The 27246-nt window shown below is 40.5% G+C and overlaps 2 protein-coding genes across 5 annotated transcripts in view; one reads left to right on the top strand and one right to left on the bottom strand.

Moving 5' to 3' along the window:
• The window catches only part of XRCC4 (X-ray repair cross complementing 4), a 297890-nt gene extending 297421 nt beyond the window's left edge, over positions 1-469 (bottom strand). The window contains exon 1 of one of the 3 annotated variants that reach the window (XM_073344413.1): positions 260-469. The gene's annotated coding sequence lies outside the window, so the exon portion shown is untranslated. Of the gene's footprint in view, positions 1-97; positions 161-259 lie in introns of those variants that run through there. The other 2 variants (XM_073344408.1, XM_073344407.1) reach the window with 2 other exon arrangements.
• TMEM167A (transmembrane protein 167A) lies at positions 94-27246 on the top strand. 2 transcript variants are annotated; one of them, XM_073344416.1, is made up of 4 exons: positions 94-198; positions 16166-16275; positions 20533-20567; positions 26805-27246. In XM_073344416.1, exons 1-4 carry the CDS (start codon positions 196-198, stop codon positions 26873-26875), a joined length of 219 nt encoding a protein of 72 aa, XP_073200517.1. In that variant the 5' UTR covers positions 94-195; the 3' UTR covers positions 26876-27246. The 2 variants fall into 2 exon arrangements, with proteins under 2 accessions (XP_073200517.1, XP_073200515.1); XM_073344414.1 differs by lacking the exon at positions 94-198 and adding an exon at positions 15114-15152.

Below are 27246 nucleotides of genomic sequence, written 5' to 3'. Positions count from 1 at the left end.
GCGCCGACACAGTCGTGACCTCCTAGCCCCACCCCCTCTGGCGGTCACCTCCAATCAGAGTGCGCAGCGGCTTCAATGATGTCTGTCAGTCACGTACCGGCACTTCCCTGACCAACCAGGAGAAAGCTAAGCACCGTCCCTTCCGGCTCCGCCTCCTCGCTCCCGGAAGTGTGATGTGGCTGGAAGCGGGGAGCTATGGTAAGCACGGAGGGTGCTTGTCCGTCTTGCTGTCCGCGCGCGGCTGAGCTCCCCTCCTTACCTGCCCCTCTCCCCCAGGCTATGCGGGGCTCCGACCGCAGGAGCTCGCGGCCGGCCGGTCTTTGCGAGTGACGCGCTCGGCTTGTGGCGCCTGCCCGGGGCCCCCTCCCACTTCAGCAGCCGAGCTGGAGGCTCAGTCTCGTGGCCGGGGCGGCCGCGCTGTAGGCTAGGGGCGGCTGCTCCTCACCCCTCCCTGTTCGGCGCGCGGAGCATCCCGCGAGCCTGTCCCGGTTCGGTCGCCAACGCCTGGTTTGAAAAATTAGCTAAGAGCGTGCCGGTGACGTCATTCAGCAACCCAGACAGGAGCAGGGGAAAGACGGGAGAAATCTGTCCCTGGCCCCCTTAACTAGCACGTGATGTATGTCAGATTCTGTGGTTCTCACCCAAGAGCCTCAACTCTGACCCATGGCCTGGCGTCTTTGACATTTGTACCTTGGCTTCATTTCTTTAAAGGGCTAAATATACTTAACGCACTTTTCCTATTTGTCAGCTGGCAGTTTGATTCTTGATAACACACCAGTGACTGACTGATGTTTCTTGAAAATAATGAGGGTAGTTAGAAAAGAATGACTATATATGTGGACTTACACGTGAGGCTAATCAATAAGTGTTATTAATTACTTCTGATTCAGAAGGATTTTTTGTGTTTACATTTTAAGAATATGGGCATAAATATTAGTATTTATTTTGGGGTCAGAGTTAAGGTTGTTACAGTTTGATAAAATATTCATTTTCTGTGCTGGATAAGGATAAAACGTTTGAACAGTGTAAGATTAATGATGTAATTACTTCTTTCCTTGCTTTTAAGTGTTTGATGTTAATGTGAGTCACGTAAGAAAGTAATTCATCAAAATAAATCTTCATGCTTATGATGCCTTCTGAGTTACTGAAGTACAAGTTGACTAGTCTCATCTTCGTGAGTTTTTGTCAGGCTGTAGATCCCGACGGTGATAAGGTATCACTTTCTGTCCGCAGCCCTGCTTTATGGTTCAACAGAACCTTAATCCTGCTTTGAAAAAGGGGGGTAAAAGACCTAAAGAGGGTTTTCAGTCTGTGGATCATGACCCCAGTAAAGAGCCACTAGTAGTTGCTTGTGTAAGCATTCCTTGGCAGATCTTTCTGATGAGCTGTGTCTTGTAGGCAGAGTGGGTAAAGTGTCAGACAAAGCAGTTATCTGCCTGATGTGTTGCATGGTCTCTGAAAATACACGGACACTATGGAGGATGAGCATAAGTAAAGTTTTCCCTTTTCACCAGAAGCCTGGGAGAGCTATAGAACTTTGGTGTCTCTATGACTTTTCCAATGGCACTTTGAAGGATTTGAGGATGTAGGATCATAGTAGGAAAAAAACTGAAAATTCCTGCCTAAAACATAAACTAAGATAACCACATTGATCAAGGAGTCATTTAATTAGTTAAATTTGGCTCTTTAAGTGCAAAACTGGAGAACAATTTGGGGGTCTGTATCTACCGTGAGATAAATTTTTCTGAAAAAGCAATATAAGTCCAAGTAAGGGCATGTTCTGCATAGAGCAACTACCTAGAAAAACAGTGTTCTGACCAATGAAACATACTGCTCTGAAAAAGTTGGGCTAGGTGTTCCAAGGGGCCTAAAGGAAACTGGGGGGCTTACTTTGTGATTTCCTCATGCTTCACAACAAAGGAAAGGGATTGGGGGCAGTTCAGGCAGGTGATAAGAACTGCAAATCACTGGGAGCCCTAGACTCTTAACGGGAAGTCAGGCTCCATTATGGCAGATCCTAGGACTAATTAAATAGGAAGCTGGCCCTTCTGTGGTGCTTACCTCTGGTAGCATGACTGTGAAGAACTATGCTATTGCATGTTGCTCATCTGTGGAGATCATCCTGTGGAGCTAGAAGAAATGGGCCAAGTTTCATGTTAGCGTGATGAGCATTATCTTCCTCCTATCTTTAACTGCTGCGGTATAGTGGGGAGGTGCTGGAGCTTTTCCCCAGAGCTGCAGCCTTTTCCAACTGCTTGTGTGTATAGAGAGCCATGTACAGTACATACATTAAAGGTTCAGGCGTGTGTTTACTCGCCGAAGCCATGCCTCATGGTCTAGACTGCTATTTATGCCCATGCTACAGGGGTGAGAAGCGCACATACGTTACCCATTGCTGTAAGGAATGTGCTGTATAGACATACCCTTAGTGTGAACTGGGGAGAGTAGAATGGTCAGAACCACTTACATTCTACAATTCTGTCAAATTTTGCCACAAAACTGTACAGCCCAGAAACTAAGATGTTCGTAAAAGCCAAAAATTAAGTTTCTAACTTTTGTGACTGGGGGGAGGAGGAAGACATTGCAAATATGATTTTGAGTGTAAACTTAATTCATTATGGTCTTCCTGAAACTGCAGATATCTTTAAACAGTAGTTCTGTGAGGTGTGAACTGCTCCCATCCATCTCAGTATTACTGTTGACTTTGAAGTCTTATTAATGATTGCCTTTTAAATGCCAACATTAACTTTTTAGCAGAAGCAGTCAGATAATGTGCTTGATCATCGTTACTGGCTGCAGTGGTAAATGTAGATGTGGGGGGCCGCAGGTCGGATGCTGACTTGAGTTGCTGATGTGGGAATCTTGGGGTTCAAACCCACCAAAAAATTTCAAATTTTTATCCTGTTCACAACAGGGGCATGAAAGAAGAGGGGCATCCTATTCCATTGCCAGATGTCTCACCTGCCTTTTAGGTGCTAAAAATCCAAACCACCAAATCTTCCCAGTGCTTCTACCTGACAGCTTCTACATTGCAGTCATATATTGTCGATACAAAAAACTGTTGTAAACTGAAAACCTCTAAGTTTGGATGCAGTGTAGAATTAATGCAATTTTAGAATAAATAACACAAGGCTCCAGCTTCTCAGCTGTGCCAGGGTGATTGTTGCTGCTCTTGGGATCAGGATAATGCAGGTATTTTGATACACCTTTATGCTCCCCGATCCCCAGGGCTGCTAGAGGCTATTCTGGCACTTAGCCTGTTTTGTAGGATCCTCAGGGCTGCGCTAAATTCCACACACGTACAGTGGTTCCACAGGGCTATTCCAAGAATTGTCAAAGCAAAGCACAGTTTGGCCATGTCCCCAGCTGTGCTTCATAGGAGGTCCTTTATGCTAGGGGAATCCTTAACCAGATGTTGAATCTGCTTTGTGCTGATGGTGCTGTGCTAATCAGGCGGGGATGTAGGCAGGATCAAGTCCAAGGAATTCCATACTTGTTTTCATGGAAATACTGAACTTATTCTTTTTCATATGTTCAGTAAATATCTCACATTTTTAAAATTTACTTTAAGCTGCTGCAAAACGTCCAGTTTGCCACAGAATTGTGCACGACTCTGGTTTAAAAATCAAGGGCCTTAACACAGAATAGGCAAGGCTTTGTCTGTGGAAGTTGGTGCACATTGTAGTCTTTAATTCTGGGACGTTCCCCCTTCCTCCAGGGATGTGGTGAGAAGGGTTTAATCAGTGGCAAGTGTGAAAGTCATCATTATTTGCCTGTGGTCATAAAAGTGGTGTGTATTTCTGAAATTGGGGTATATTTAATATTTATTCAACTTGTGATGAATTCAAAAGTAGCAGTAGTTTTGGAAAATACTGACACAATTCTTTGGAGCTATCTGTTTTACACAATCACTGGATCAGATGTTTACCAGTTTTTTTCATAACTTCTTGGGCCAGTATGGTTCATCCTGACAAGAACATTTTATTATTTTCATGTTTCACATGTTAAAGGAAATGTCTTTAATATTTAAGAAGAACTGGATGCCATAATGTAAGGTAAATATTATTCATCCTTAATTTATTAAAATAGAAAGTTTCTTAACATAATTCTTGGGGAATGTAAATCATTTGTTCCTTTTAAAAATGTGAAGCACACCTAAAATTACTTTTGGCTTAATAGGCTGTGTGTTGGTGAAATGGAAGAAAGATCTCTTTACATTATCCAAATTTATTGCCATAGTGAAATTTTCCTGTGTAGTTCTCTTTACACTTAACAAAAGTTTAGCATCATGTTAATAGAAATTATACATTATACCATTATTCAATTTCTGATTAGTTGCAGAATATAATAATTGTGTTTGGGTCTGCATTATGTAATCTTGTAGATGACTATCTTCCAGGGGAATGCAGACAGCCAGAAGATTTGAGTACTTTGCTATTGAGTTATGGAGCAAATCTCTGCTCTATTCCTGGTTCTCAACTGTAAATTTGTCAAGATAGCAAAATTTTCACCATAGTCCTTTTCTTTGAGAGCCCAGTTTATCAAATATCTAGTGTTAATACAGTGATTTTCAAGTATGTCAGTATGCGGGTAAATATTGAGTATAACCAAGCAATGTCTACTCCTGGGGGAATTTTGCATCACTGCACGGGACCAGAATTCATGGCCCCCGCAGATTTCTTTGCTTCCCCGCAGACAAATGACTTCTAACAGGGAAGCAAAGGGAAGCCACAAGAGCGATCATGCACGCCTCCCTGGCAGTGCAGACAGGTCAGTTTGGGTGCCCCGAGCAGCCGGTAGAGACATAAATCACCTCCGGGCGGAGTAGAGGGGGGCTGGTCAGTCGTGTGTGTGAGAGAAAGAGAAACTCTGTCCATCTTGCTTGCTATTGCCGCACGTTCGGCCTGGAAGGGCAGGGTTTTGGGGTGTTTCTGAGGAGATAGGTGCAGGGCAGACTCTGTTCCCTCAGGCAGAACAGAATGTAGTAGCCTGCCTGCTTAGTGAATTATTCCTATTGTTCTTATAGTGAATTCCCCCGGGGGTATAAAACAGTTGTAAAAATTTTAAGGCTCCTTTACATTGCCAGAGTGGTGTAAAGGAGCCTTATTGTAAAGGACATCGTGGCCTTATAAATGCTTATGGTGCTTTAGTGATTAGAACTGGTCTAAATTTTTGGACTGAAAAAATTTCCTATATAAATGTCCTCCATGAACTGTGTGCTACTGACGTTTCTGTAGATGGTCCGTAGCCAATATAAATTGTGAGTTTGAGTCCCCAGCCCTCACTTGTTCTTTGGTTGCATATGAGGTAACACTGAGTGTATGGCTACATATATTTGCTGACTAATAACTAGAAGTAAAGGGTCAATACTAGCTACATTAGATGGGGAGAGGGGTGTTGGGGATTTCCTCCAATGCTCCCCACTCCCATTCTCTATCCATTGTATTGTAGTTTAAATAAATTACCAAAATAATTGAAACCAGCATGATTATATTGCCTTATTTTGACAAATAAAATATGCTGAATTTTGCAGTATTTTAAAATACTGTATGCAGAATTTTTAATTTTTTCATTTATAATTCCCTGGGAGTAAATGCCATTTTAATCTCGACCTTTTTAAGAATTTTAGCTATTTCATACAGAGTCATCCTGAAAACTTGTAGTACTTTCTACCATTATACACAAGTCAACCTTTCACTCAAACCATTTTGGATGCTTTATTAGGGTAAGAATATCATAAAGCTATTTTCACATCAATTGTACTCCAGGACAACTTAATTCTGCCACATATCCATGAAGTTTCTGTAATACATTTTGAGTAGAGAGAAGAAACTTGAAGCGATATAACTTGCAAACCTGTGTAGCTCAAAATATAAAAAGTGTACCATCCTCTGTTGTTGAGGAGTCCTGGATCCAAGAATCTCCCTTGATAAACAGCAGTGATACAAAGAAATAATAACAACAACCTAGATTGCCCTACTGATCTGCAAGAAAAAGGAAAGACAAGATTACTCATCATGGAGTAATATCTCTTTCTTTTCCCAAGGAGAACTTCTGTCTGCTCATATTGCAAAACAATTATCAGTTTCTTTTTATGAGATTCCCAGGACAGACACAGCAAAGGAGTTCCAGATCAAGATTTGAGTGCATCGGAAGAGTTATGTGGCAATGACTGAACATCCCCTGCCCTAATGACTGGTTCCAACAAGTCCTATTAATCCGTTATTACCAAGAACATCATCTTTGGTTCGAGCCTCAAAAAAAAAAAAAAAAAAAAGTCCTGGGAATAGTTCACATTTTATGAGGAAAAAAATCATGGAAAAATTAGAATAAATTCTGTTTGTTATATAATACATGCAGAGTAGTACCAAAGGTATCTTTAAATTTTACTAATATGTCTGGCAACAGAATGTGTTAGATTGATGAATGTAGACATGGAAAAATAAAAGCTCTGCTTAACAAAGCGTAGTGAGGTATTAGGCTTTCTTTACTGAATTTTTTACTTGTTTGCAAGTGTAATACATATTGTACATCTGCTAGCTTTTGGCACTAAAAGAAGAGCTATGAGATTGTGTCTACCGTATATCCAGAATTGATGTGTGAGTGAATAAATATGATGGTAAAGAATTGAAGTGAAGCATAATATTTCAGATTTGTGACCTTAAGAATCTCATGGAGTTATCTATATTTTTAGTACAAACTGAAGTATTTTACAACCAAAGGCAAGTTTTATAGATTGTCTTATTGATTTAAAATCATGCAGTTATGCTTTAAAACAGGATGTGCAAAAGAGATATTGCTCTTAGTTGGCTTGTAAGCATATCAGTTGTTTCTCATGCTATGTATTTATTATTGTATCTATAGACAATATTGTTCCTCCAGTTTTTGCAGAAAATTCCTCCAGTTTTTGTTAGGTTCTTTGAAAATTAAAGCATTTATTACAGTCATCCGTCCATTTACATCTCAGCCAGTGCTCAGCAGTCCTGGCCACTTTTATGCCCATGTAAAACATTTACAGGCTTTGTTAGAGGAACAATGCACAGTGCTCTTTAAAAGAAAATCCTTATTCACAATGCGGCAGCAAATTGTGCTAGCTGCCGTAGTGTTCAAAAACTCTTTTCAAACTTGCACCTCTTTTCAACACAGGTGTTTGCATAGTTCATTAGTGTGGACAATGGTTTACTAATGGCTTGTCTCCACTTACCGTGGATCAATGCTGCAGTGATCGATCCACTGGGGTCTAGTAAAGACCCGCTAAATCGACTGCCGATCGCTCTCCCGTTGACTACGGTGCTTCACCGGAGTGAGAAGCATAAGCTAAGTTGACGGGAGAGACCCAGCGTGGTGTAGACATTGCAATAGGTCAATTTAAGGTATGTTGACTCCAGCTACGTTATTCACATAGCTGGAGTTGCGTAACTTAGGTCGAGTTAGCCCCGTAGTGTAGACCTGCCCTAAATGACCACATAAAATTTACACAAGTAACCAGAATACAAAGTTTGTATGTTAACCCATTGACCCTAATTTCTTAGAAAAGGACTTTTCTCTGAATACTTCCCTACTTGAAATATATTAATCCCTTCTCCATTCTTATTTTCCTGTTCTGAAGTAGCATGCTTTCCATTCGGTGTTCAAAAAGAAATGGTTAAAGATTAATTATATTTTTAAACAAATTCGGAAAATTATCTTTGGGAGTAAAATACACCAAAAGCAAGGGCATTCAGAACATTATTAACTTTAGACTAGTTTTCAAATTTATTAATTTCTGCTCCCCAAAAAATCATAATCAGTCCAATCAGTCTCCGTTCCTTCTCAGAAGGCATATGAATATAAATATTTTAAATCAAGTAGCAAAATAGGATCATGCTATATGTGCTGGATCCGTAGTCCCGCTGGAGACATTGTTGCATAGCTGTAACATGACCAATAACAATGCATTATTATGTGAAAATAGACCTTACTGATGTAACTTTGAGGGAGCTCAGGTGGAGAAAAAAATCAATTTGAAATTAGTTGAATTGAATTCCCCTCGTATTATTGATATTTGGGTCATTTCGCACAATATATATATAATGTAATGTATTATTAATCTTTGTGAAAAAACTGCTGTATGGGAAAGGGAAAAGAAGTTCCTCCAACATGTATTTCAGAGTAGATTAGAGAAATGTAGAATTCGTTGCACATATTTATTCATTATTTCCAGCAGTGATTTTAATAGGGTTTTTTTTATTATTCTCATAATGGGAATAGTTTCTATATATTAATTTCCTGTTAGAGTTTTAGGGGTAAAACGTTGGAAGTTTACTGTTATTTTTAAAACTAACTCCTTTTTTCCCCCCCTTTCAAAGAGTCACTCTTCCCAATGGAGAGCTCTGAATAACGTGGATCCTTTTTAGCCCCTTCACAAAGGTTCTGTTTATTAAAATTTTATGTGGGTTGATTTCACCTTTTTATATGATTGAGACTGTAAATTGTACTTCTGAGTCACACACATTTTACTGTGGATTTTTTTAGGACCATGTGGGTACATTTTAACAGCTGCTGCTGTTTGATTAGATATCTAATATGGGCCAGGAAAAACATCCAATATAAGGTCTAATCACTCAAACAGAAACTGGGATTTATCAGTTTTGTTCAAACAATCACCATCATTCTTCCCTTTTAGCTTTTTTCAAGATAAAATAATAGTATCATAGCATGTGATCCCACACACACACACACACACACACGTAAGGTTTCCTTTGTACCCTTTGTCATTTAAGCGTAAGCTTTAACTGTCTTTTTATTACAAAAATGGTCTTATAAAATTTCTGTGCAACAATCCATTTTTGTAGTTATGTCTGTTTAAGCAAATTGTTGGTAGTTTGACAAGTCATAGTAATTTTGGGGAAAATTTGCTTGATGGCACTGCAGTGGCCTCTCATTGACAAGAGGACCAAACTGTGAGACTGACCCCTTAACTCACAGGGTAAAAGTCAATACATAATTCCCATTGACTTCAGTAGGGCCAGATTTCACCCCTACTTCCGAAGAGTGAACATTTTCTTGAAATAATATTGTTACTCTATCCATTAGGGTGCTGCTTACAATGGAGAAGCATTCACAGCAAGTTATAGCAAAAGAATGTCTGTGTTAGTGTTGAGGCCTAAGGTGTACCATGTTAAGCTGGTCTGAATCTAAGTTCTGCAATAAGATCCTTTGATTCTGCAGCATTCGTGTGGAAATTTTCCATCAATTTCCAAAAAATTTATAAAAATTAGATTTTCATTAAATTAAATATAATTGAGTAATTCCATCCACAGAGTACCCTGTGGATTTTGCTAGTGCAAAAATCTGAATTTAATATCTCCACCTTTTCAGTTTTTTATATGCCACAGTATTTTGTATTGATAACGCACAACTACATTGTAAAAGTCAGGGAATTAGGAGGTTTTGGTATCTGGGGAGGTCTGGGAGGCAACTGGTTCAGCTTCACCAGAGGTAACAATAATTGGAACATTAGAGTAGATGGGGCTCCCAGCAGATAACACCATCTTATCTATCTTGATGTACACCTTCCTTTAGTGCAATGGTGGGCAACCTGCATCCCATCAGGGTAATCTATTGGCAGGCCACCGGACAGTTTGTTTACATTTGTATGGCCTCCTGCAGCTCCCATTGGCCGAGATTTGCCATTCCCGGCCAATGGGAGCTTTTTCTAGTTCAGCTGAGGCAGCTGGTGCACCAGGATCCCTTGTTCTGTCTTGGGGCTTTGATGTGCCCCAGTGTCCTCAGGGCTGGCTGCCATGGTGTTTACATAAGGACTCTGATATGAATATATTTGAAACCTTTAAATTACAATGTATTTTATCTTAACTATTGTATATATTCATCTGAGTATCTCTAATGTCTCACTCCGTAGTGTGACACCTGAGTGCAAACAGATTTGCCTAAAGCAGGTAATCAGTTAGAAAGATTTTCTTTCTGTATGTTTTCCTTGTGTGGTATGCTGCGGTATGCTATGGATTTCTTAACTATTATTGTATTACTTGATATGTTCAGGGAAGTAATGCTAGGCCATTTTTCTGGCTATCGTTTTGGGAAAATTACTTCAAAGACAGCTGTCTTGCATGTGGCTCATAAAAGGTTAAGATATTTGGTCATTTTGATTTCCAAGGAAAGTATTCTACAGCTGTGGGCCAGCCATTGGAAAAACCCTTGCTCTTGCAAATTTCACCTAAAGCATTAACAGCCTCATTGCCCTAGATGATGTGATAACAGTCCACAAATATTTAGAGACAATCACAAGGAGAGAGGAATAATTTAGCGTAGTACAAGGGAGTATAGATACTGGGGCCCTCTCTGTATTGTGAATTTGCTCCGATTCCTGTAAATGCTTACCAGCCACAGATGTACAAAACCCAAGCACAGACAAGGAAAGCCACAATGTGCATTGGTTGAGCTTTTCCTTGTTTAAAATCAGGATAAGCTCTACCAGACCAAATTCCTTGTCTACCAATGCAGCTGTATCCATGGCTCGCCATCAGTTAGGACTGTGCCTTCAATCCTGCATTGTAGACAAGGCCTAGGAGTAATGTTACAGCACCAGTTCTTCCCTTCTGAGTTTCCGTTATAATAGGACACAGGCTCATGTGACCCTATATAAGCCAGTTACTAGCATGTGAAGTTTTAAAGGTAGGGCAGTATTTTAGGTCACATGACCCCAATTCAGCCAATTAGATTTTGTAATCCCAACATATATATAATAAATGCAATATTAAAAATATATAGTTAAGCTATTTGGAAAAGGAATCCCAAGTAATATGTGTTTTGTTATAGTAGCTTTTAATTATACCAATGTCAGCACTTGTATTTAAAATTCCCTTTTCTATTAGTTTGACTTAGCCATAAAAATTCCTTCAGAGCTGAAACCTGAAACTCCAGGGATGAATTTTCATTTCCAGTTTTTAAGAAGAGTTATGACTTCTTAAAAGTCAGCATGGATTCACCGAGGGAAGGTCATGCCTGACTAATCTAATCGCCTTCTATGATGAGATTACTGGTTCTGTTGATGAAGGGAAAGCAGTGGATGTATTGTTTCTTGACTTTAGCAAAGCTTTTGACATGGTCTCCCACAGTATTCTTGTCAGCAAGTTAAAGAAGTATGGGCTGGATGAATGCACTATAAGTTGGGTAGAAAGTTGGCTAGATTGTCGGGCTCAACGGGTAGTGATCAATGGCTCCATGTCTAGTTGGCAGCCGGTGTCAAGTGGAGTGCCCCAGGGGTCGGTCCTGGGGCCGGTTTTGTTCAATATCTTCATAAATGATCTGGAGGATGGTGTGGATTGCATTCTCAGCAAATTTGCAGATGATACTAAACTGGGAGGAGTGGTAGATACGCTGGAGGGCAGGGATAGGATACAGAGGGACCTAGACAAATTGGAGGATTGGGACAAAAGAAATCTGATGAGGTTCAATAAGGATAAGTGCAGGGTCCTGCACTTAGGACGGAAGAACCCAATGCACAGCTACAGACTAGGGACCGAATGGCTAGGCAGCAGTTCTGTGGAAAAGGACCTAGGGGTGACAGTGGACAAGAAGCTGGATATGAGTCAGCAGTGTGCCCTTGTTGCCAAGAAGGCCAATGGCATTTTGGGATGTATAAGTAGGGGCATAGCGAGCAGATCGAGGGACGCGATCGTCCCCCTCTATTCGACATTGGTGAGGCCTCATCTGGAGTACTGTGTCCAGTTTTGGGCCCCACACTACAAGAAGGATGTGGATAAATTGGGAAGAGTCCAGCGAAGGGCAACAAAAATGATTAGGGGTCTGGAACACATGACTTATGAGGAGAGGCTGAGGGAACTGGGATTGTTTAGTCTGCGGAAGAGAAGAATGAGGGGGGATTTGATAGCTGCTTTCAACTACCTGAGAGGTGGTTCCAGAGAGGATGGTTCTAGACTATTCTCAGTGGTAGAAGAGGACAGGACAAGGAGTAATGGTCTCAAGTTGCAGTGGGGGAGGTTTAGGTTGGATATTAGGAAAAACTTTTTCACTAGGAGGTTGGTGAAACACTGGAATGCGTTGCCTAGGGAGGTGGTAGAATCTTCTTCCTTAGAAGTTTTTAAGGTCAGGCTTGACAAAGCCCTGGCTGGGATGATTTAATTGGGGATTGGTCCTGCTTTTGAGCAGGGGGTTGGACTAGATGACCTCCTGAGGTCCTTTCCAACCCTGATATTCTATGATTCTATGACTTTTTAAAATTGTACAGTAATGTTTTTTAAATGTACGTATTTGTCATTTTAAGCCATGTATGTATTTATAACTCAAAGCCTTTTTTAAAATGGAATTTTTGTAGTATTTAATCATATTAGTGCTTTAAGCTATTAACATGGGGAACAATTTAAAAGTTCCACAGCTGAGGCCTCAATATGAGCCACTGCACCTCTTCATTGATTATTGGCAATTAAAATGCTATGAGCAATATAAATGTAAACTAGGATAAATTGTGGACAATGAACCAAATCTGAATACCCGGGTTTGATGCATAGGGATTTCACAGGGGCTGAAGGAAGGAATTCCTCCTTTCAAACTGTAGAGCATCAACTGAGGCACGCTGCTGGAATCTCTCCCCTAAACATGTGAATGATTAGTACATACCTGAGGATGCACCTAGCTTGACCTAAAAAGCTATTCTTTGGAAAATCACAGGTAACCTCTCTCAGCGCTGAGCCTTGGCTTTCAGATTTTTGCTTTCTGCTGAATCCTGGTCCTTCTACTCTTGCAGGGTCAGGATTAGCTTTAGTGTTCATTTGTGGTAGCCTTAATAATAATACAGTCTGTAGCAAGGACTAACTGTTTATCACGATTGGGGGAAATTTATGGCAAAATGTCAAGTTTCAGAATTTAATAAAAAAATTAATTGTTGGACAAGATTTCTTCTACTCTACATTTTTAAAATGTGTTTCTCCACATAGTTTTCATTCTGAACTTCTAAATCATGTTTCAGCCCTGTCAGTTTTTTTGGGTGTGGTACAGTTTTTCCTCTTATTTGTACAGATTTTATAGATACTGTCAAATCCCTATCTAGGTATGATACCTAAAACCTCAACAAATTATCATAAAAGTTTATTGACTTCTTTTTGAATCATTTCATTTGTAACCATAAAACTCCCCTGCCTTGCTCTCTAGCTAAGTCACTATTGTACAATATGAACATTTTTTTCATTTCACTTAGTGCAGAAGGGTTTGATTCCTGATCTGTTTCTCCCTTAGCCAGGTAGAGATGAGAACTGAGCAGCGGTAGAACATGTATGTCTTTGTATACTCCTGGGGGAGTTCTGCTCATGCACAGAATTCATGTCCCCTGCAGATTTTTCTCCCCCTGCAGAATAATACATTCTGCTGGGGAGGCATTGCAGTTACAATTTTCGCCCACCAGGGACTGATGTGGTGCCAGAAGAGAGGGCAGCCAACTCAAGGTTGGAGCCAGGGAGAGGGAGGGAAAGAGGCTGCCTTCCTCACAGTGCCCTGCCTGCAGGGCCAGGTGAGAAGGCACAGGATATGTGGGGGAGGGATGGACAGAACAGGCTACATGTTGTTGCTGGGGGTCACATAGACGGTGGTTCAGAAGGGCTAGTGGTGGGGGGACAGACTGGGGTGGGGGCACAGGAGCTAGTGGAGGACAGGTTTGAACCAGGGGCTGAATGGGTGTGGGGGTGCATGGAAACATGGGGATGGAGGAGAGGGTGCAAAGACACATGGGGACAGGGACAGATGTGCCTGACTGAATGAGAGAGGCTGGTGTCAGCCAGGGTCTGCATGGGGAGATTTCTCAACTCCCTAACCATCCTTCCACTGCCAAAAAACCCTCTCTTCCATACTCCTCCAGCCCATACCCAACAACCCACCAAGTTCACTCCCAGGCTCCCACCCAGCAATTATTTCCCTCTCCCTCAACTCCTCCTTTACCCCTTACTCCCTAAATCCTTTGCACTGCGTCTGAGAGGTGCAGGAAATACTTTTCTGTATTGTTGTTTAAATGAATTATTACTCAAAGTTGTGTATTAATATGCCTTGTAAGGAATCTATTTGTCAAAAAACATTTCCTGAATCTTTTCTGCTGTCTGTACTGTTACAGACATACTTGCTGACAGATATTTTGAAATAAATTACCAAAATAATTGAAACTGGTGTGAGTATATTGTTATTTTGAAAATTAAGATATGCCATATGTTACAGAATTTTAAAATATTGTGCGCAGAATTTATCATTTTTTGGCACAGAATTACCCCAGGAGTACTTGTGGCAGTGGAAAGAAAGTGCCATGGCAGTTCGTGACCCCATGGCCTTTTTAATAGTAGCACTGATGAGGTCTTAATGAATCCCATCCAGTTCTCTGCTAGAAGATTGAGACTGCAACATGAAGGCACACAATAAGTGTTGAGTACATACAGATACACTATTAACTAGTCTTTTATAATGAAGCCTCCTGGGTCCAACAGGAGGAAAAACAGGTATTCAGACAGCAATCTTTCAGGGACCTAAAACCCCAGAAGGAAGGAAAAACTTAATTCTTTACTTGTTTTGTCCTTTCTGGAGTTGAGAATAAATAAGAATTTAGAGCATAAAGAAAATAAGGCAATTAGCAGTTGTCCAATATACTTCCCACAGTTATCTTCAGTGAAGCATAATATGCTATTGAGTTAATCCAAATACTAGCTGAGCAATATTAAGTAGGAAGCAATAAAACTACAGTCTCAGATAGGTGAAACATTTGCACATTGTAAAAAGAAGTTAAATAATTTGAATCTGACACTATGAATCACAAGCAAGAGGCTGACTAACGTCTTTTTAGAAAATGTAACTTCCTGTGAGCCCACTACAAAGAAAAATGCACCACAGAGGTTGCTAGTGTTTTATTAATTGAAATAATGGCTTGGCACTTACAGCAAATTAGCATCAGTATAGATAATGTGCTTGCTAATGGAAATATAGAAAGTCATAACTGAAGGTTTGTTTTCCCTGCATAGCATCTGCAGTTTCATAAAGGGTGCTATATATCTCATGCCAGCAATGGTAATCACAGTCTCTGGTTTGTGAATAGATAACACAATGTCCAGACAACATACTGAAATTAAGTGCACAAGATGAATTTGCTGTGTCTTATCAATGTAAGTCAGACTAATAAACTTGGTAATTTTATATTTCATTGTTTGTTTTTTTTAACTTATAGTAAATGGTTTTAAAATAAATATTTCCCAGAGACAAGAACAGATTCTCAAGAATCATTCCAGGTTCTTATGGCCTTTAGGCAGTTAATTAAAATCCCGACCAAGTGTTAGATGTTTACATCCCAGTATCTTAATTAAAATACTGTGCCTTATTTGTGCAATATTTACTATACAATGAATGCCTTGAGATGTGTTGTTTATATGAATGCCACCTTTTGAGTTTCAGAGAAAAAGATAATTTGAAAATGGTAACTGATTAACACTGATATGGCTTTAAAAGACCACAACTGAGTAATGCTTTTAGTTTATTTTATGGGTTTTTTTAAATGATTGGATTAATGTAAATTAATTGTATCTATTCTGCAGAAGATCTTTTGTAGGTAGACTGCTGATCTTGATAAAATAATATATGAAAATTTTAATGGCTGAATGGTTCTGTTTTTCTTAGCGGCAAATCCCTATTTTGATGCCCTTCCACATAATTTGTGCCTTTTATTCTGGGGCTATCACTGCTTTAATTGTCAGTCTTTTTCCCCTCTTTCATCACCTACTGATGCAAATCACAGTTCATTTACTTTTTGGCTGAGAGAGGACAGTATCTGTATTCTTTAAATCTGAGGATGCAATTTAGGGGTTTCTCTGAATCAGCTTGGAAACAGGTGTTAGAGCAAAAAAGTAAAGTATAACCGCCCCCCACACCATACCAAATGAGTGTGAATAAATGCTGCGTTAGGAACTAAATTTCTTGACATCACTTAGGCATTGTACATTGCATATGGCTGATACAATCCCAGTGAACCAGACTTGTTTAGAAGAGCACCCATTTTTTAAATGAGTATTGTCTCCTTGCTCTCTGTTTTGTGTGTGTGTGTGTGTTTAGAAGAGGTAGTGGGAGACTTTGAAATGGCTTGTAATGCAAAAGTGTAATTGTTTTTTTTAACTTTCTTTTTTAGTCTGCGATCTTCAACTTTCAGAGCCTACTGACAGTAATCTTGCTGCTCATATGTACCTGTGCTTATATCAGATCCTTGGCTCCCAGCTTACTGGACAAAAATAAAACTGGGTATGTTATTAAGTCTAGTTGCTTCTAAAAAAGTTTTATAGATTGTCTACTCACTTTGTAATGAACTGTGTATATAATTTGTGTTTTCACGCAAGATGTTTAAGAGAGATTGAAATTTTGGTACTAGGCATTTAAATAATTTTTACATACTTCAGAATGTAAGTCAACAGTGTTGTAGTTTGCTCATCCTTACAGAAGATTTTTCTCATCTTAAAATTAAAAATGCAGCTGACATAAACGGGTATCTCCTAAAATGAAGAGGATGAAATGGCATTTGCAAGTGACCATGGAATTTTATAGTCGAGATTTTTATTATATAAAATAAACCCCAGCAAATCTTGCCAGTAGAACTATTCTGTAGATTTTTAGCTTTCTGCCTGAACAAGTGCTTATTAACTTCAACTCTCAGAAATTCACTATAGAAAAAAACTTATTTGGTCATCTACCAATTTTTCTACTTCCATTTATTCTCACAGATGTGCATGTATTATGTCTGTGTGGTTTTTAAGGTGGGGATGGAAAGAAAGGGGGAAAACCTTTTATTATAGTTCTATTAAATTAAGTCTTTGAGGGTACAAGTATTAAGGAAAATAGTACCACAGATAGTTAAACATTTAACTAGGAATTCAGATTAAAATGAATTTTCAAAATATTGAACAAAGCCTCATTATCTCCATAGAAGTGAGTAGTCTCATCATGCTGTTTTAATATTTTTCAACGATAAGGAACTTGCCTTAGAACTAGTGTTGCCTCTAAGCTGCGCACCTGGATGGCTGTACAAGAGTCACGCACTTGATTAGTAGAGCCGCGCACATCCAGCGACTTATGTTCAGGTGCCCTTCCCCCGTTGCTGTTCGGCTGCACTGCTCCTGCCCTCTGCCTTGGAGCCCTTGGCCAGCTGCTCCCAGGACCCTCCTGCTGCTGTGCAGAGGGGGAGGGGCGCTGATGTCAGGGTGTCCCCCTCCCCCACCCATGTACCCCATCTCTGAAGAGCAGGGGTGAGGGGACAGGACTTGGGAGTTAGAGCCGCTGGCAGCTGCTGCACTCTGAATGAGCCTTCAGACTGGTGAGTGCGGCTGTGCTTAAAGAGACAGTGCATGGTCTTTCATGCACTTCCCCAGCAGCCCCCCCACACACACACTGCCCTTCCCCCTCCCCCCCCCACGCACACAGTCTCTGTCTTGCATGCACGCGCACACATACTGTCTCACACGCACACACAGTCTGTGTGTCACACACACACACCCCTTCCAACATAAACTTGTGTTGTTGTTACTTCTTGGTACTTCCTGCAATGCACCTATATTCTCTGTAGTTTTACTCTTGCAAAGTGCCGTTATTTTTGTTTTTTGGCTGGTCTATGCATTTCATCATTTTATTTCTCTCTTATGCTTAAATTTAATTCTTTGAGTAGTGAGTTCAAAAATGCCTAACCTGTCCTGGCTGGAGTAATTATCCCTATGATAACTTTTAAAAATATATATATTATGTCTAGGTTTTTTGTTTCTTCTGGTGGCACATATCCGCACATAACCTCGATATTGGTGCACATAACAAAATTCACTCCGCACAAGGATGGAAAAAAATAGAGGGAACATTGCTTAGAATAACTTTAGAAATTTCCTACTCTCCAAACATACAATTGGATTTTGCTGTTTTTGTCCTCCTTTGGCTGCCAACATGGTATTGTCCACTTTGAGTCTTAAAGTCTGGTTCTATTCTGGAAAATGACAGTTTGAAAAGGGCACTAACCTATTCAACAAATTTTCTCCATCTGTGTACTCAGTCATATCAGTATTTATATTAGTATTTATTACTTATTTCTGTTAATATTGCTGGGCCAACCATTGTGGGAAAATGAGCTGGATTCTGTTCTGGTTGCTTTTCAACAGAATGGTAAATGAGGTACCAATTGCTGGGCTAAATCCTGCCCTCGTTTACACACGTGCAACCCCATTCATCAATTATGTTTGAGCCAGGAAGAGTAGAGCTTGATATTTAGATCCCATATTGAGTTTGCAGGGCTGTCATTTAAAAATACCATCTTTTTGCTTGAAAATACAGCCAATTTGATCTGGAAGCCTTTGAGAACAATAACTATATATTATCCTGCTGTTTCTACATTTCAGAACAGACCATTTTTTAACTAATTCTTTACTAAGAGAATTGTATTTGTAAAATCCTTAAGAATGATTTACTCTGCAATGCATCCGATGAAGTGAGCTGTAGCTCGCGAAAGCTTATGCTCAAATAAATTTGTTAGTCTCTAAGGTGCCAGAAGTTGTCCTTTTCTTATCACACTGGGGTTTTCTTTTAACTTGTATTTGAATGTCTATATAAGAAGATGCACTAGCCTTTTCCATTTATCTGTCCTTACACAAGAAAATCATACCATTACCATTGAGATGAGGTTCTTGACATTAATAAAGAAGGGAAGACATGAAGATTTACTGAAAGATTTTATTTTTTATCTGAGTTTCTGCTAATGGAGGATAAGACAATAGTCAATGAGGTGAACACAGTAAAAAGTTAGAATATTTATTTTACTGATTAAAATTCTAGTGCTGTTTTTGGCATGTAATACTTCCTTTAATCTGGAGCTACTATGTTTACTCTTGAAGCAAATCTCTCTCAAGTACAATAGAACTGTCTTTATATCCCAGGAATGTTTTCAAAGGGTGCTGTCACAGTGGATGACTTAAGCATTTGATCTGTAGGGTTATATTTACATAGATGTTGGAAGTGCCATTTTATTTTTGTTATATAAAATATTGAATACTTTGTACTAGAAAATGAAATGTCATTGCTTCCAGGCCAACACTTAGTTTCCTGAAAGTTAGATATTTACAAAAAACTAATATACTGTAAAACCCCTGTCCCTTAGTGCTAGAATATTCCATGCTTAGTTGGGAAAGTCTAGACATACTGGATAAAATGAATTCTAGTGATATTTCATCTTACCACAGAAAAGTAGGTACCTCATTATGCCTGCTCCAAATTAGGACCAGCAAAGTAATACTATTTCCTGTTCACTACTCTTTAGAAATGATCAACAGTAATACTCATTAGCTACATTTCTGTACTAAGAAAGAAAATTTGCATATGTTGAGTGTCTGTTACTTTAAATACAATCTCATCTTTGATGGATGGGAGATGATACAGCAAAGTGATATAATATACCCCCATAGCCTTTAAGAAGCCCCTTGTATTTGCTGCTGGCTTTTCTCTTTGCCAAAATAGTATTGAACTGTATCTAGCTACCACCGCAAAACAAACTTTTTAAAACCTTTTCTTACTCTGAAGTATTTTGAGTAGTCCCATGTGCTATATCCTTCCTGTACAATGGTCTTTCTGATATCATTTGGGATGATGGGATGGAAAAAATTCCATTTATCACCCACTTCAGGAGTTTTAAGCCTCTGAAAATGAAGCAATTTGTTTTCATCTGCAAACTTTTTAATAACAAACAGCTCTGTCATTTCAATTGAGTACAGTACATTCTTCCCCTCAAGTCATCAGTTTTAAGTGATATCTTACTTGCGATGCCAAAGCTTTTAAATTGTGTGTCACCTATATTCTGCTACTCTTCTGAACATGCCTCTGGACATATTGTTAAATCACAGTTCAGTAAAGAAGTAAAGGAAAAGCCTGTAAAAGGCTTAACTTAAAGGAACCCTGTCAAGGTAAAATTTGGCCCCGTATCTAGATTTTCAGAAAAGTTTTTGGAAAACACCACCAATAATAATGCTTCCATGATCAATTAATTTCCAACGAAAACTGATTTGTTTAAATGTAAACTTTCCTCTCTTGTGTGTGCAACACAAAATGTGTAGCATTGTTACATATGAACCTCAGAAAGATACTTTCTCTACTTTTATTGCCTAACCTGAGAGGAATGCAGAGTAAAGAACATAAATAGTGAAAACAATTAGATATCAAAAAACCATTAGGAGATGGTTATGTGAGCAAATACCGTGTAAGTTTCCCCTCACAGGTTGGCAGAGCACCACTTCTACCCTGGCACTTTGTTGGCAGAGACTGCCATTTGTGTTTGGTGTTTTGGGAGGGCAAGCAAAGGATGAGTTGATCAAATTAAACATTTGAAGTCTTCAGAGGTGAAAAGTTAGTGCTCTAGTGCACTGTTTCCATATGGAGAAAAAACTTAAATAGTACATCATGCATCAAATGTCATTTAAATTATTTTTAAATTATCATATTAAATGTAGAACTTTAACAACTTTTTATATATCTATACAGATTATTGGGCATATTCTGGAAGTGTGCCAGGATTGGTAAGTGTGTTTTTTCTCCTTGGCTCTGATAGCTAGCTCAAACTCTTTCCATAATATACAATATTATTACAGTGATTATAGCTGTATGTAGACATGAAAAATATATACTCATATATCAGCTTAAAAATGCAGGATGGTATGAGATCCTGTGGGATTTTGCAGGACTGGTTTTGTAATTGCAGGTTTCTCTAGTGCTAAGTGGACTTGTTACTGAGTGCTTATTAATTGTTAAATTTACAAAATCCTTTGGACTAGGCCTTATTAATTCCTTATATTACATATTATTTCTTTTGATTTATAATAAATGTGTGCAAAAATTACCTATATTGTTAAGAGTTATTGCCCATTAGAAATTCTAACTATAAATGTCTGGCTTTGGGCAGTAATTTCTCATCATAATAAAGGGACCTGGAATTTTTCATGTAGTAAAGTTCTATTTCATCATAAATAACCTTTTTCATTCCCCTTCTTGGTTAGCTTCTCTACTCTTTTCAGCTATTCTTGAAAAGCCATTGGTGCCAAATGGCAAGTATAAAGAGCTTGGTCCGCTGTTTTTATGACCTAGAGGGAAATTTCCACTTTAATTGAAGTCATAATTAATTTAGCCTTCCATGATGCCAGTTGTGGTTAACTTTATATTTCAAATGTCTTTTGGGGAAATGGTACAGCTCAGTGGCAGTTCTGTGTGGGTGTGCTAAGTAAAGAACAATCAGGTATACTTTTCTTCTGTGAATAAAGTGTTTAAAAGAAAAATGAAATGCTAAAGTTTAGATTGTACAATATGCATATAGCCAACATATACTTATTTGTGTAGTTCTTGCTAGTTGCCACTCAAACTTAAATGAAAACTAATTGTTCCCATTTTTCTTTGTCTAGTTATTTAAATGGTAAGACTTATTTCTCACTATAAACAAAGTGCTGGTGTTGTCTATCTTGCCTAAATGAGAGGTCAATTGTGATACTGACATCAGGGAACTCAGTGTCGGAGACTGCAAACAATTTTCTTTTCTAATTCAACACAGTGGAACACTTGCAATCAAAACTTGAATCATTAAAATATTTGGTTGAAATATTTTTCTGCAGCCGAGTGTCTTCCACAATTCTGAACCTGTGGATTGCTCTCCTCTCTCTGCAGCTCATGGAGGTGGAACAGTGTCTTGGTGTCGTTCAGTCGGGCCACACCCAGTTTGCTCCTACTTGCTGCAGTTTCTCTGCCTCCACAGCAGCAGACAGTGGTGATTTCTTTTTGCTCCCACCCTTACTCCTATTTTAATGTCTCTGCCCTGTTTTTTGGGCAATGGGGAGCAGTGTTCTCCCACCTTAACGTTCCTCTTGCCTGGGTTGGTTAACCTGTTGGGATATAACCTTTCCTGAGCCTCCACTGCAACATCGACCTGCAGGCTCTTCTTTGCCTGATAGGCATGGCAGAACAGCCAAGAAATCACCAGGTCAAATCCAAGCATTGCTCTATATATGAGGCAGCTTTCCCATGCTCAGCAGATGGCGAGTTGTGCTCAGCCTGGACCCAGCCTTCATCCTTACCTCCATTAGGTTGTGGGGCTCCGAGTCAGCAGACAGGTGGAGACTCCTACCCACCAGGACATCCAAAATTCCAGCGAAACAAAAATGGACTAGCAACCCCAGCACAGAGCAGGGAGAGGCTCCAAAAGCAAGGAGGATCTGGACCACTCAATTCAGGGGGTAACTCCTAAGAGTGCCCTGCAGTACAAAGAAGTTAGGTTTGTGGGGCCGCCAGTTCCTTCCCTCCCTTTAAGTTTCAAAGTGGATCTTGAGTGCCCTTGACAAAGAAGCAGAGCTTCTAATCAGTCTCCCTCCCTCCCAAGCAGATCAGGAGGGCTCTGACAACAAATTCCCCCCTTGCTGTGGGAATGGGACCCAGTGCGGGAGGATTTTGAGACAGACCTCTCGAGAGGTCACCAGGGCTGTATGGAAGCCAAGCTGTCAAAGGCCTCACCAAAGTAGCAGCAGAGCGTCTGCGCTCCCAATGTGCGCTAAAAAGCTTTAAAAAAAATGTAAAAGGTTAAAATTCTCCTTCTCCTCTGACGAAGGTGAGATTTCTGAGTCTGATACCTGAACAGACCACTGAGGATAAGCCTCAGTAAATTCCTCCCTTGAGGTTGCAATACCTCTTCAGTCTTCCTTTGATGAATAAGCCTAATAAGAGCAAGTTTGGGGAAAACAAAAGTGACCTCAGACTCTATAATATTCAAGAACCAAAGGGCTCTATTGTTGAGACACCGAAGGTTGATGCCATTGTGGCATCCCTCACTAGGGATATGGTTATCCCCCTCAGGTTCCTAAGGAACCCACGGATTGAAAGATGGAGTCCACTCTCAAAAAAGGGCTCTGAAGCCGCCTCCTCCACCCTCTGAGCCTCCCTGGCAGTTAGCTGTTTTTGCAGGAGTATCTATTTCCTGGCTGGAAGATCTTAAAGCCCTTAATGAGAGAGATCGTTCTGACTTTTTCTCCACTTTAAAGAAAGTCTCCCTAGCAACAGCATTTGTAGCTGATGCCTCAATAGATGCAGTGAGGTTCTTAGCCCAAGCCACAACTTTCACCTCAGTAGCCAGGCATCACCTATGGCTGTGTCCCTGGAAGGTAGATACATGTTCTAAGTAGGCCTGGTGGTTGGCCAGGTTTACAGGCTTCTTCCTTTTGGGCAAAAAGCTGGATAAGGTGTTGGCTGACAATACAGAAAATCCAAACGGTGTCCCCCTTCCCCACTAAGGACTCTCAGAATAGAATATAGACAGTGCTTCAGAGAGAGCCACTCTTTTTGCTCCTCTTCCTCTAGAGGTACCAGAAAAGGGACAACAGATTCCCCAAGGAAAAACAGTAGAATCGAGATCCAAAGGGAAAGTTCAGAGGGACCTGGCACCCTAATACACTTTATGACAAAGGTCACATAGGCTTCTGCCTAATGCTGAAGCGAGGCAGGATTTTCCATTTCCTGGAGAAATAGTTTTCATTGAGCACAGACAAGTGGGTCAGGGAAATAGTGAGCCAGGGATATTCCTTCAGGCTGAGTCACCAGCCCATCCATTCTTCATCCAGTCACTCATTTCCAACAACCCCTAAAACACAGTCTGATCCAGAACAAAATATCTCATCTTCCAGATATGGGAGAGATAGTGTTCCCTCAAAAGAAAGTTTCTCCAGGTTCTACTCCATTGCCTTCATTGTACAGAAGTGCATGAGGGATATCAGGAAGTATTCTCAACCTCAAAAGGCTCAATAAGTAGATGAAGAAAATTAAATTTTGGATGGAGACCTTGACCTCTACTGAGACATACATGTCTCAGGAGGGCTTCTTCATTTCAGTATATCTAGTAGAAACATATCTCTATATCCCCATCAGACTGCAATCACAGACTTCTGAGGCTTGCCTGTGGCAGGAAACATTATCAGTTTCAGACATTCCTGTTTGGCCTCACACGGCCCCCAGGTTTTTTTTACAAAGAGTTTGGTGGTGATAACATCCAGACTCAGGTTTCACACAACTCACCTGTATCCTTTCCTGGATGACATCCTGATCAGAGCTCCATTGCAGTCAGCAGCACACAGAGCCATGTCTCAGACATTGAATATCCTCCATGCACACAGCTTCATCTTCAGTGCCAAGAAAAGTTCTCTGATTCTATCCAGGAATTTATTTTCTTGTGCCAAAGCAGCAGAGCCTATCATACACTATGCCTCCAACTGCAAGGGACTCCTGATTGTATGCGTAGGGATCACTTCATCAACACAATCACCCATCAGAAGTTTCATGCCTTCATACTAAAGATGTGGGACCACTCCCCAGAGCACATGAAAGATAAAGAATGGTTACGACACAGATGTGCATCTATCTGTATGTACAGTGTGGGCTCAGACATTGGTTTTTTGGTCTCATGCAAGATTTTATATTTCTTTTGTCTGAGAAAAATGGGTTAATAAAACATTCCAGCACGTTCACTGCGTGGTTTGGTTTGGTTTGATTTCCTTCCCTTGGATTATGTTTCCTGACATGGTAGGTTGCATCTTGGCATTTCTGCTGTTCACCTCCTCCCCTCTTATATGACGTCATGACATACTCAGTGTAGGAAAATGGCTTTGGAGATGTTTATATACTATTCTTATCAAATAAAATGTTAGAAGACTTGCATAAATACTTCTACCAAAATGACAGGTTTCAGAGTAGCAGCCGTGTTAGTCTGTATCTGCAAAAAGAAAAGGAGTACTTGCGGCATCCTAGAGACTAACAAATTTATTTGAGCATAAGCTTTCGTGAGCTACAGCTCACTTCATTGGATGCATGTAGTGGAAAATACAGTGGGGAGATTTTATATACACAGAGAACATGAAACAATTGGTGTTACCATACACACTGTAACAAGAGTGATCAGGTAAGGTGAGCTATTACCAGCGGGGAGGGGGAAGGGGGGACTTTTGTAGTGATAATCACGGTGGGCCATTTCTAGCACTTGACAAGAACGTATGAGGAACGGTGAGGGGGGGGATAAACATGAGGAAATAGCTTTACTTTGTGTAATGACACATTGACTCCCAGTCTTTATTCAAGCCTAAGTTAATTGTATCCAGTTTGCAAATTAATTCCAATTCAGCAGTCTCTCACTGGAGTCTGTTTTTGAAGTTTTTTTGTTGAAGAATTGCCACTTTTAGGTCTGTAATCGAGTGACCAAAGAGATTGAAGTGTTCTCCGACTGGCTTTTGAATGTTATAATTCTTGACGTCTGATTTGTGTTCATTTATTCTTTTATGTAGAGACTGTCCAGTTTGGCCAAAGTACATGGCAGAGGGGCATTGCTGGCACATGATGGCATATATCACATTGGTAGATGTGCAGGTGAACGAGCCTCTGATATGGCTGATGTTATTAGGCCCAATGATGATGTCCCCTGAATAGATATGTGAACACAGTTGGCAACGGGCTTTGTTGCAAGGATGGGTTCCTGGGTTAGTGTTTTTGTTGTGTGCTGTGTGGTTTATTGGGTTTACAACAACCCAGGAAAGAGTCTGTGGGTGGAGGCCCTGGGGCAGAGCAGTAACTAGGAATTTTGGCACCTGGGGCAAGAAAGCATATTTGCGTCCCCTACCAGAGGCAATGCATGGGCGAGGGGGGCACATGGGGTCACTCCACTCACTACTTTTTGGTTGCAGCCCCCCAACCCAGATAGATTGGGTGGCCTGCTGAGGTGAGTCAAGGGGTGTAGGTGGTGCTCCCTTCCTGAATCCCACTGTCCTACGCTGCCTGGTGTCACTGCCCCGAGCCCTGACGCACTCGGCCTGCTCTGGTTAACAGCATGCCCTAGGGGTGGTTTCAGTCAGATCCTGCCCCATGGGGCGAGAAGGGCAGTTTGAGTCCTGCCTGGCATTCACCCCACAGTGGCGGCTCCTGCAGTTCTTATGCTGTGGGGCTGGCGGGGCTTGGCTCTCTGCTGTGGGCCTTGCAACCTTCAGGCTTGCAGCACTGCTCAGTTTTGGCCCTGCCCCCCTGACTGGACCAAATGTGTGAGAGTGGAGTTGTGACCTGGCTCATGGGGTTGCAGTGCCACTCACTCAAATTTGGCCTACCCAGATTCCTGGCAACATGACGACTGGGCCAAACCTGAATGGTGCTGGGACACCAGAGGTTGCAGTGCCTGGACCAGGGAGCTGAGCCCAGCCAGCCCTGTGGGACCAGGAGCTGCCACATGGCCCTTTAAAACGTTCTGGTGACCCAATTTTTGGGTCCCGAACCACAGGTTGAGCAACGCTGATGTAGAGGGTGTAATGCGAGGGAGCATGGCCAAGCACTGATGAGCTACATCTGTTCTCAACGGCTATAGGGAGCTGTTTTAAGCTAAACTGTGCTGGGACAGAGCTAGGCAGAGATTTGGGGAACCATAACTGGCTTCTTGCTGACCTCCTCTCTGTTTTACCAAGTGGACTTTGGATGCAGCAGCAAATCTGCCTCTATCTTTTACTTATAATTTTCCCCTTCTCCACCCTCTCTTCCACCTTCCTTCAACATCCTAAAGTAGCTACATTCACATCCTTACAATCTTTCAACTATTGCATATAATTTTCTATTTTACTAATTTAAACAGGATTGCACTCATTATATCATACATTATATATCACTATATTCTATTAAGCCAGAACCAGTTAGATATAATGTCTGCCTGCTCCTGTGGTGACATCTGGTCAGTAATTCACTTTAATTCTTTCCACCAGGTGAACGGAAGAGTCCATATGTAGCTGTGTGCTGTATAGTGATGGCTTTCAGCATTCTGTTCGCACAGTAGCAACTGAAGAATGTCAAGAATATCTTGCTATCAAGCTAGTGGCTTAACGGACTTTGGGCAGCAAAAAAGATAAAAAGCATATTCTAACCCCTCTATCTCTTTGTTGCGTGTATTGGATGAGCCATACTTTTGGCAAGCGTTTCCTTTTTTATTTTTTATTTTTGTTAGTGGACCATGGTGTACAGTTTAACAAAATGTAATTTTGGAATTGAAGACCTGTATTTTGATTACGTAACGTTAATTTACTAGTATTGATACTGATGTGTTAAATTCTGCAAAAGTCATTGACATGCATTGTATATTGGATTTCAAAGTGGTTATTTTTAAGCCATGCAGTTGAAAACGAAGTTAATAAATATACATCAGTTTGA

The sequence above is a fragment of the Lepidochelys kempii genome, chromosome 5 (assembly GCF_965140265.1).
Source record: "Lepidochelys kempii isolate rLepKem1 chromosome 5, rLepKem1.hap2, whole genome shotgun sequence".
Classification (NCBI taxonomy): domain Eukaryota; kingdom Metazoa; phylum Chordata; order Testudines; family Cheloniidae; genus Lepidochelys; species Lepidochelys kempii.
The sequence above is the reverse complement of the archived record's forward strand: the minus strand, read 5'-3'. Positions and strand labels throughout refer to the sequence as shown.

Bases quoted from the DNA above. Each gene is read 5' to 3' on its own strand.
- TMEM167A (XM_073344414.1), top strand. From the start codon at position 15,129: ATGAATTTGCTGTGTCTTATCAAT. The intron at 16,276-20,532 runs GTATGTTATTAA...ATATCTATACAG, and splicing joins CTGGACAAAAATAAAACTGG to ATTATTGGGCATATTCTGGA. The intron at 20,568-26,804 runs GTAAGTGTGTTT...TCTTTCCACCAG, and splicing joins CTGGAAGTGTGCCAGGATTG to GTGAACGGAAGAGTCCATAT.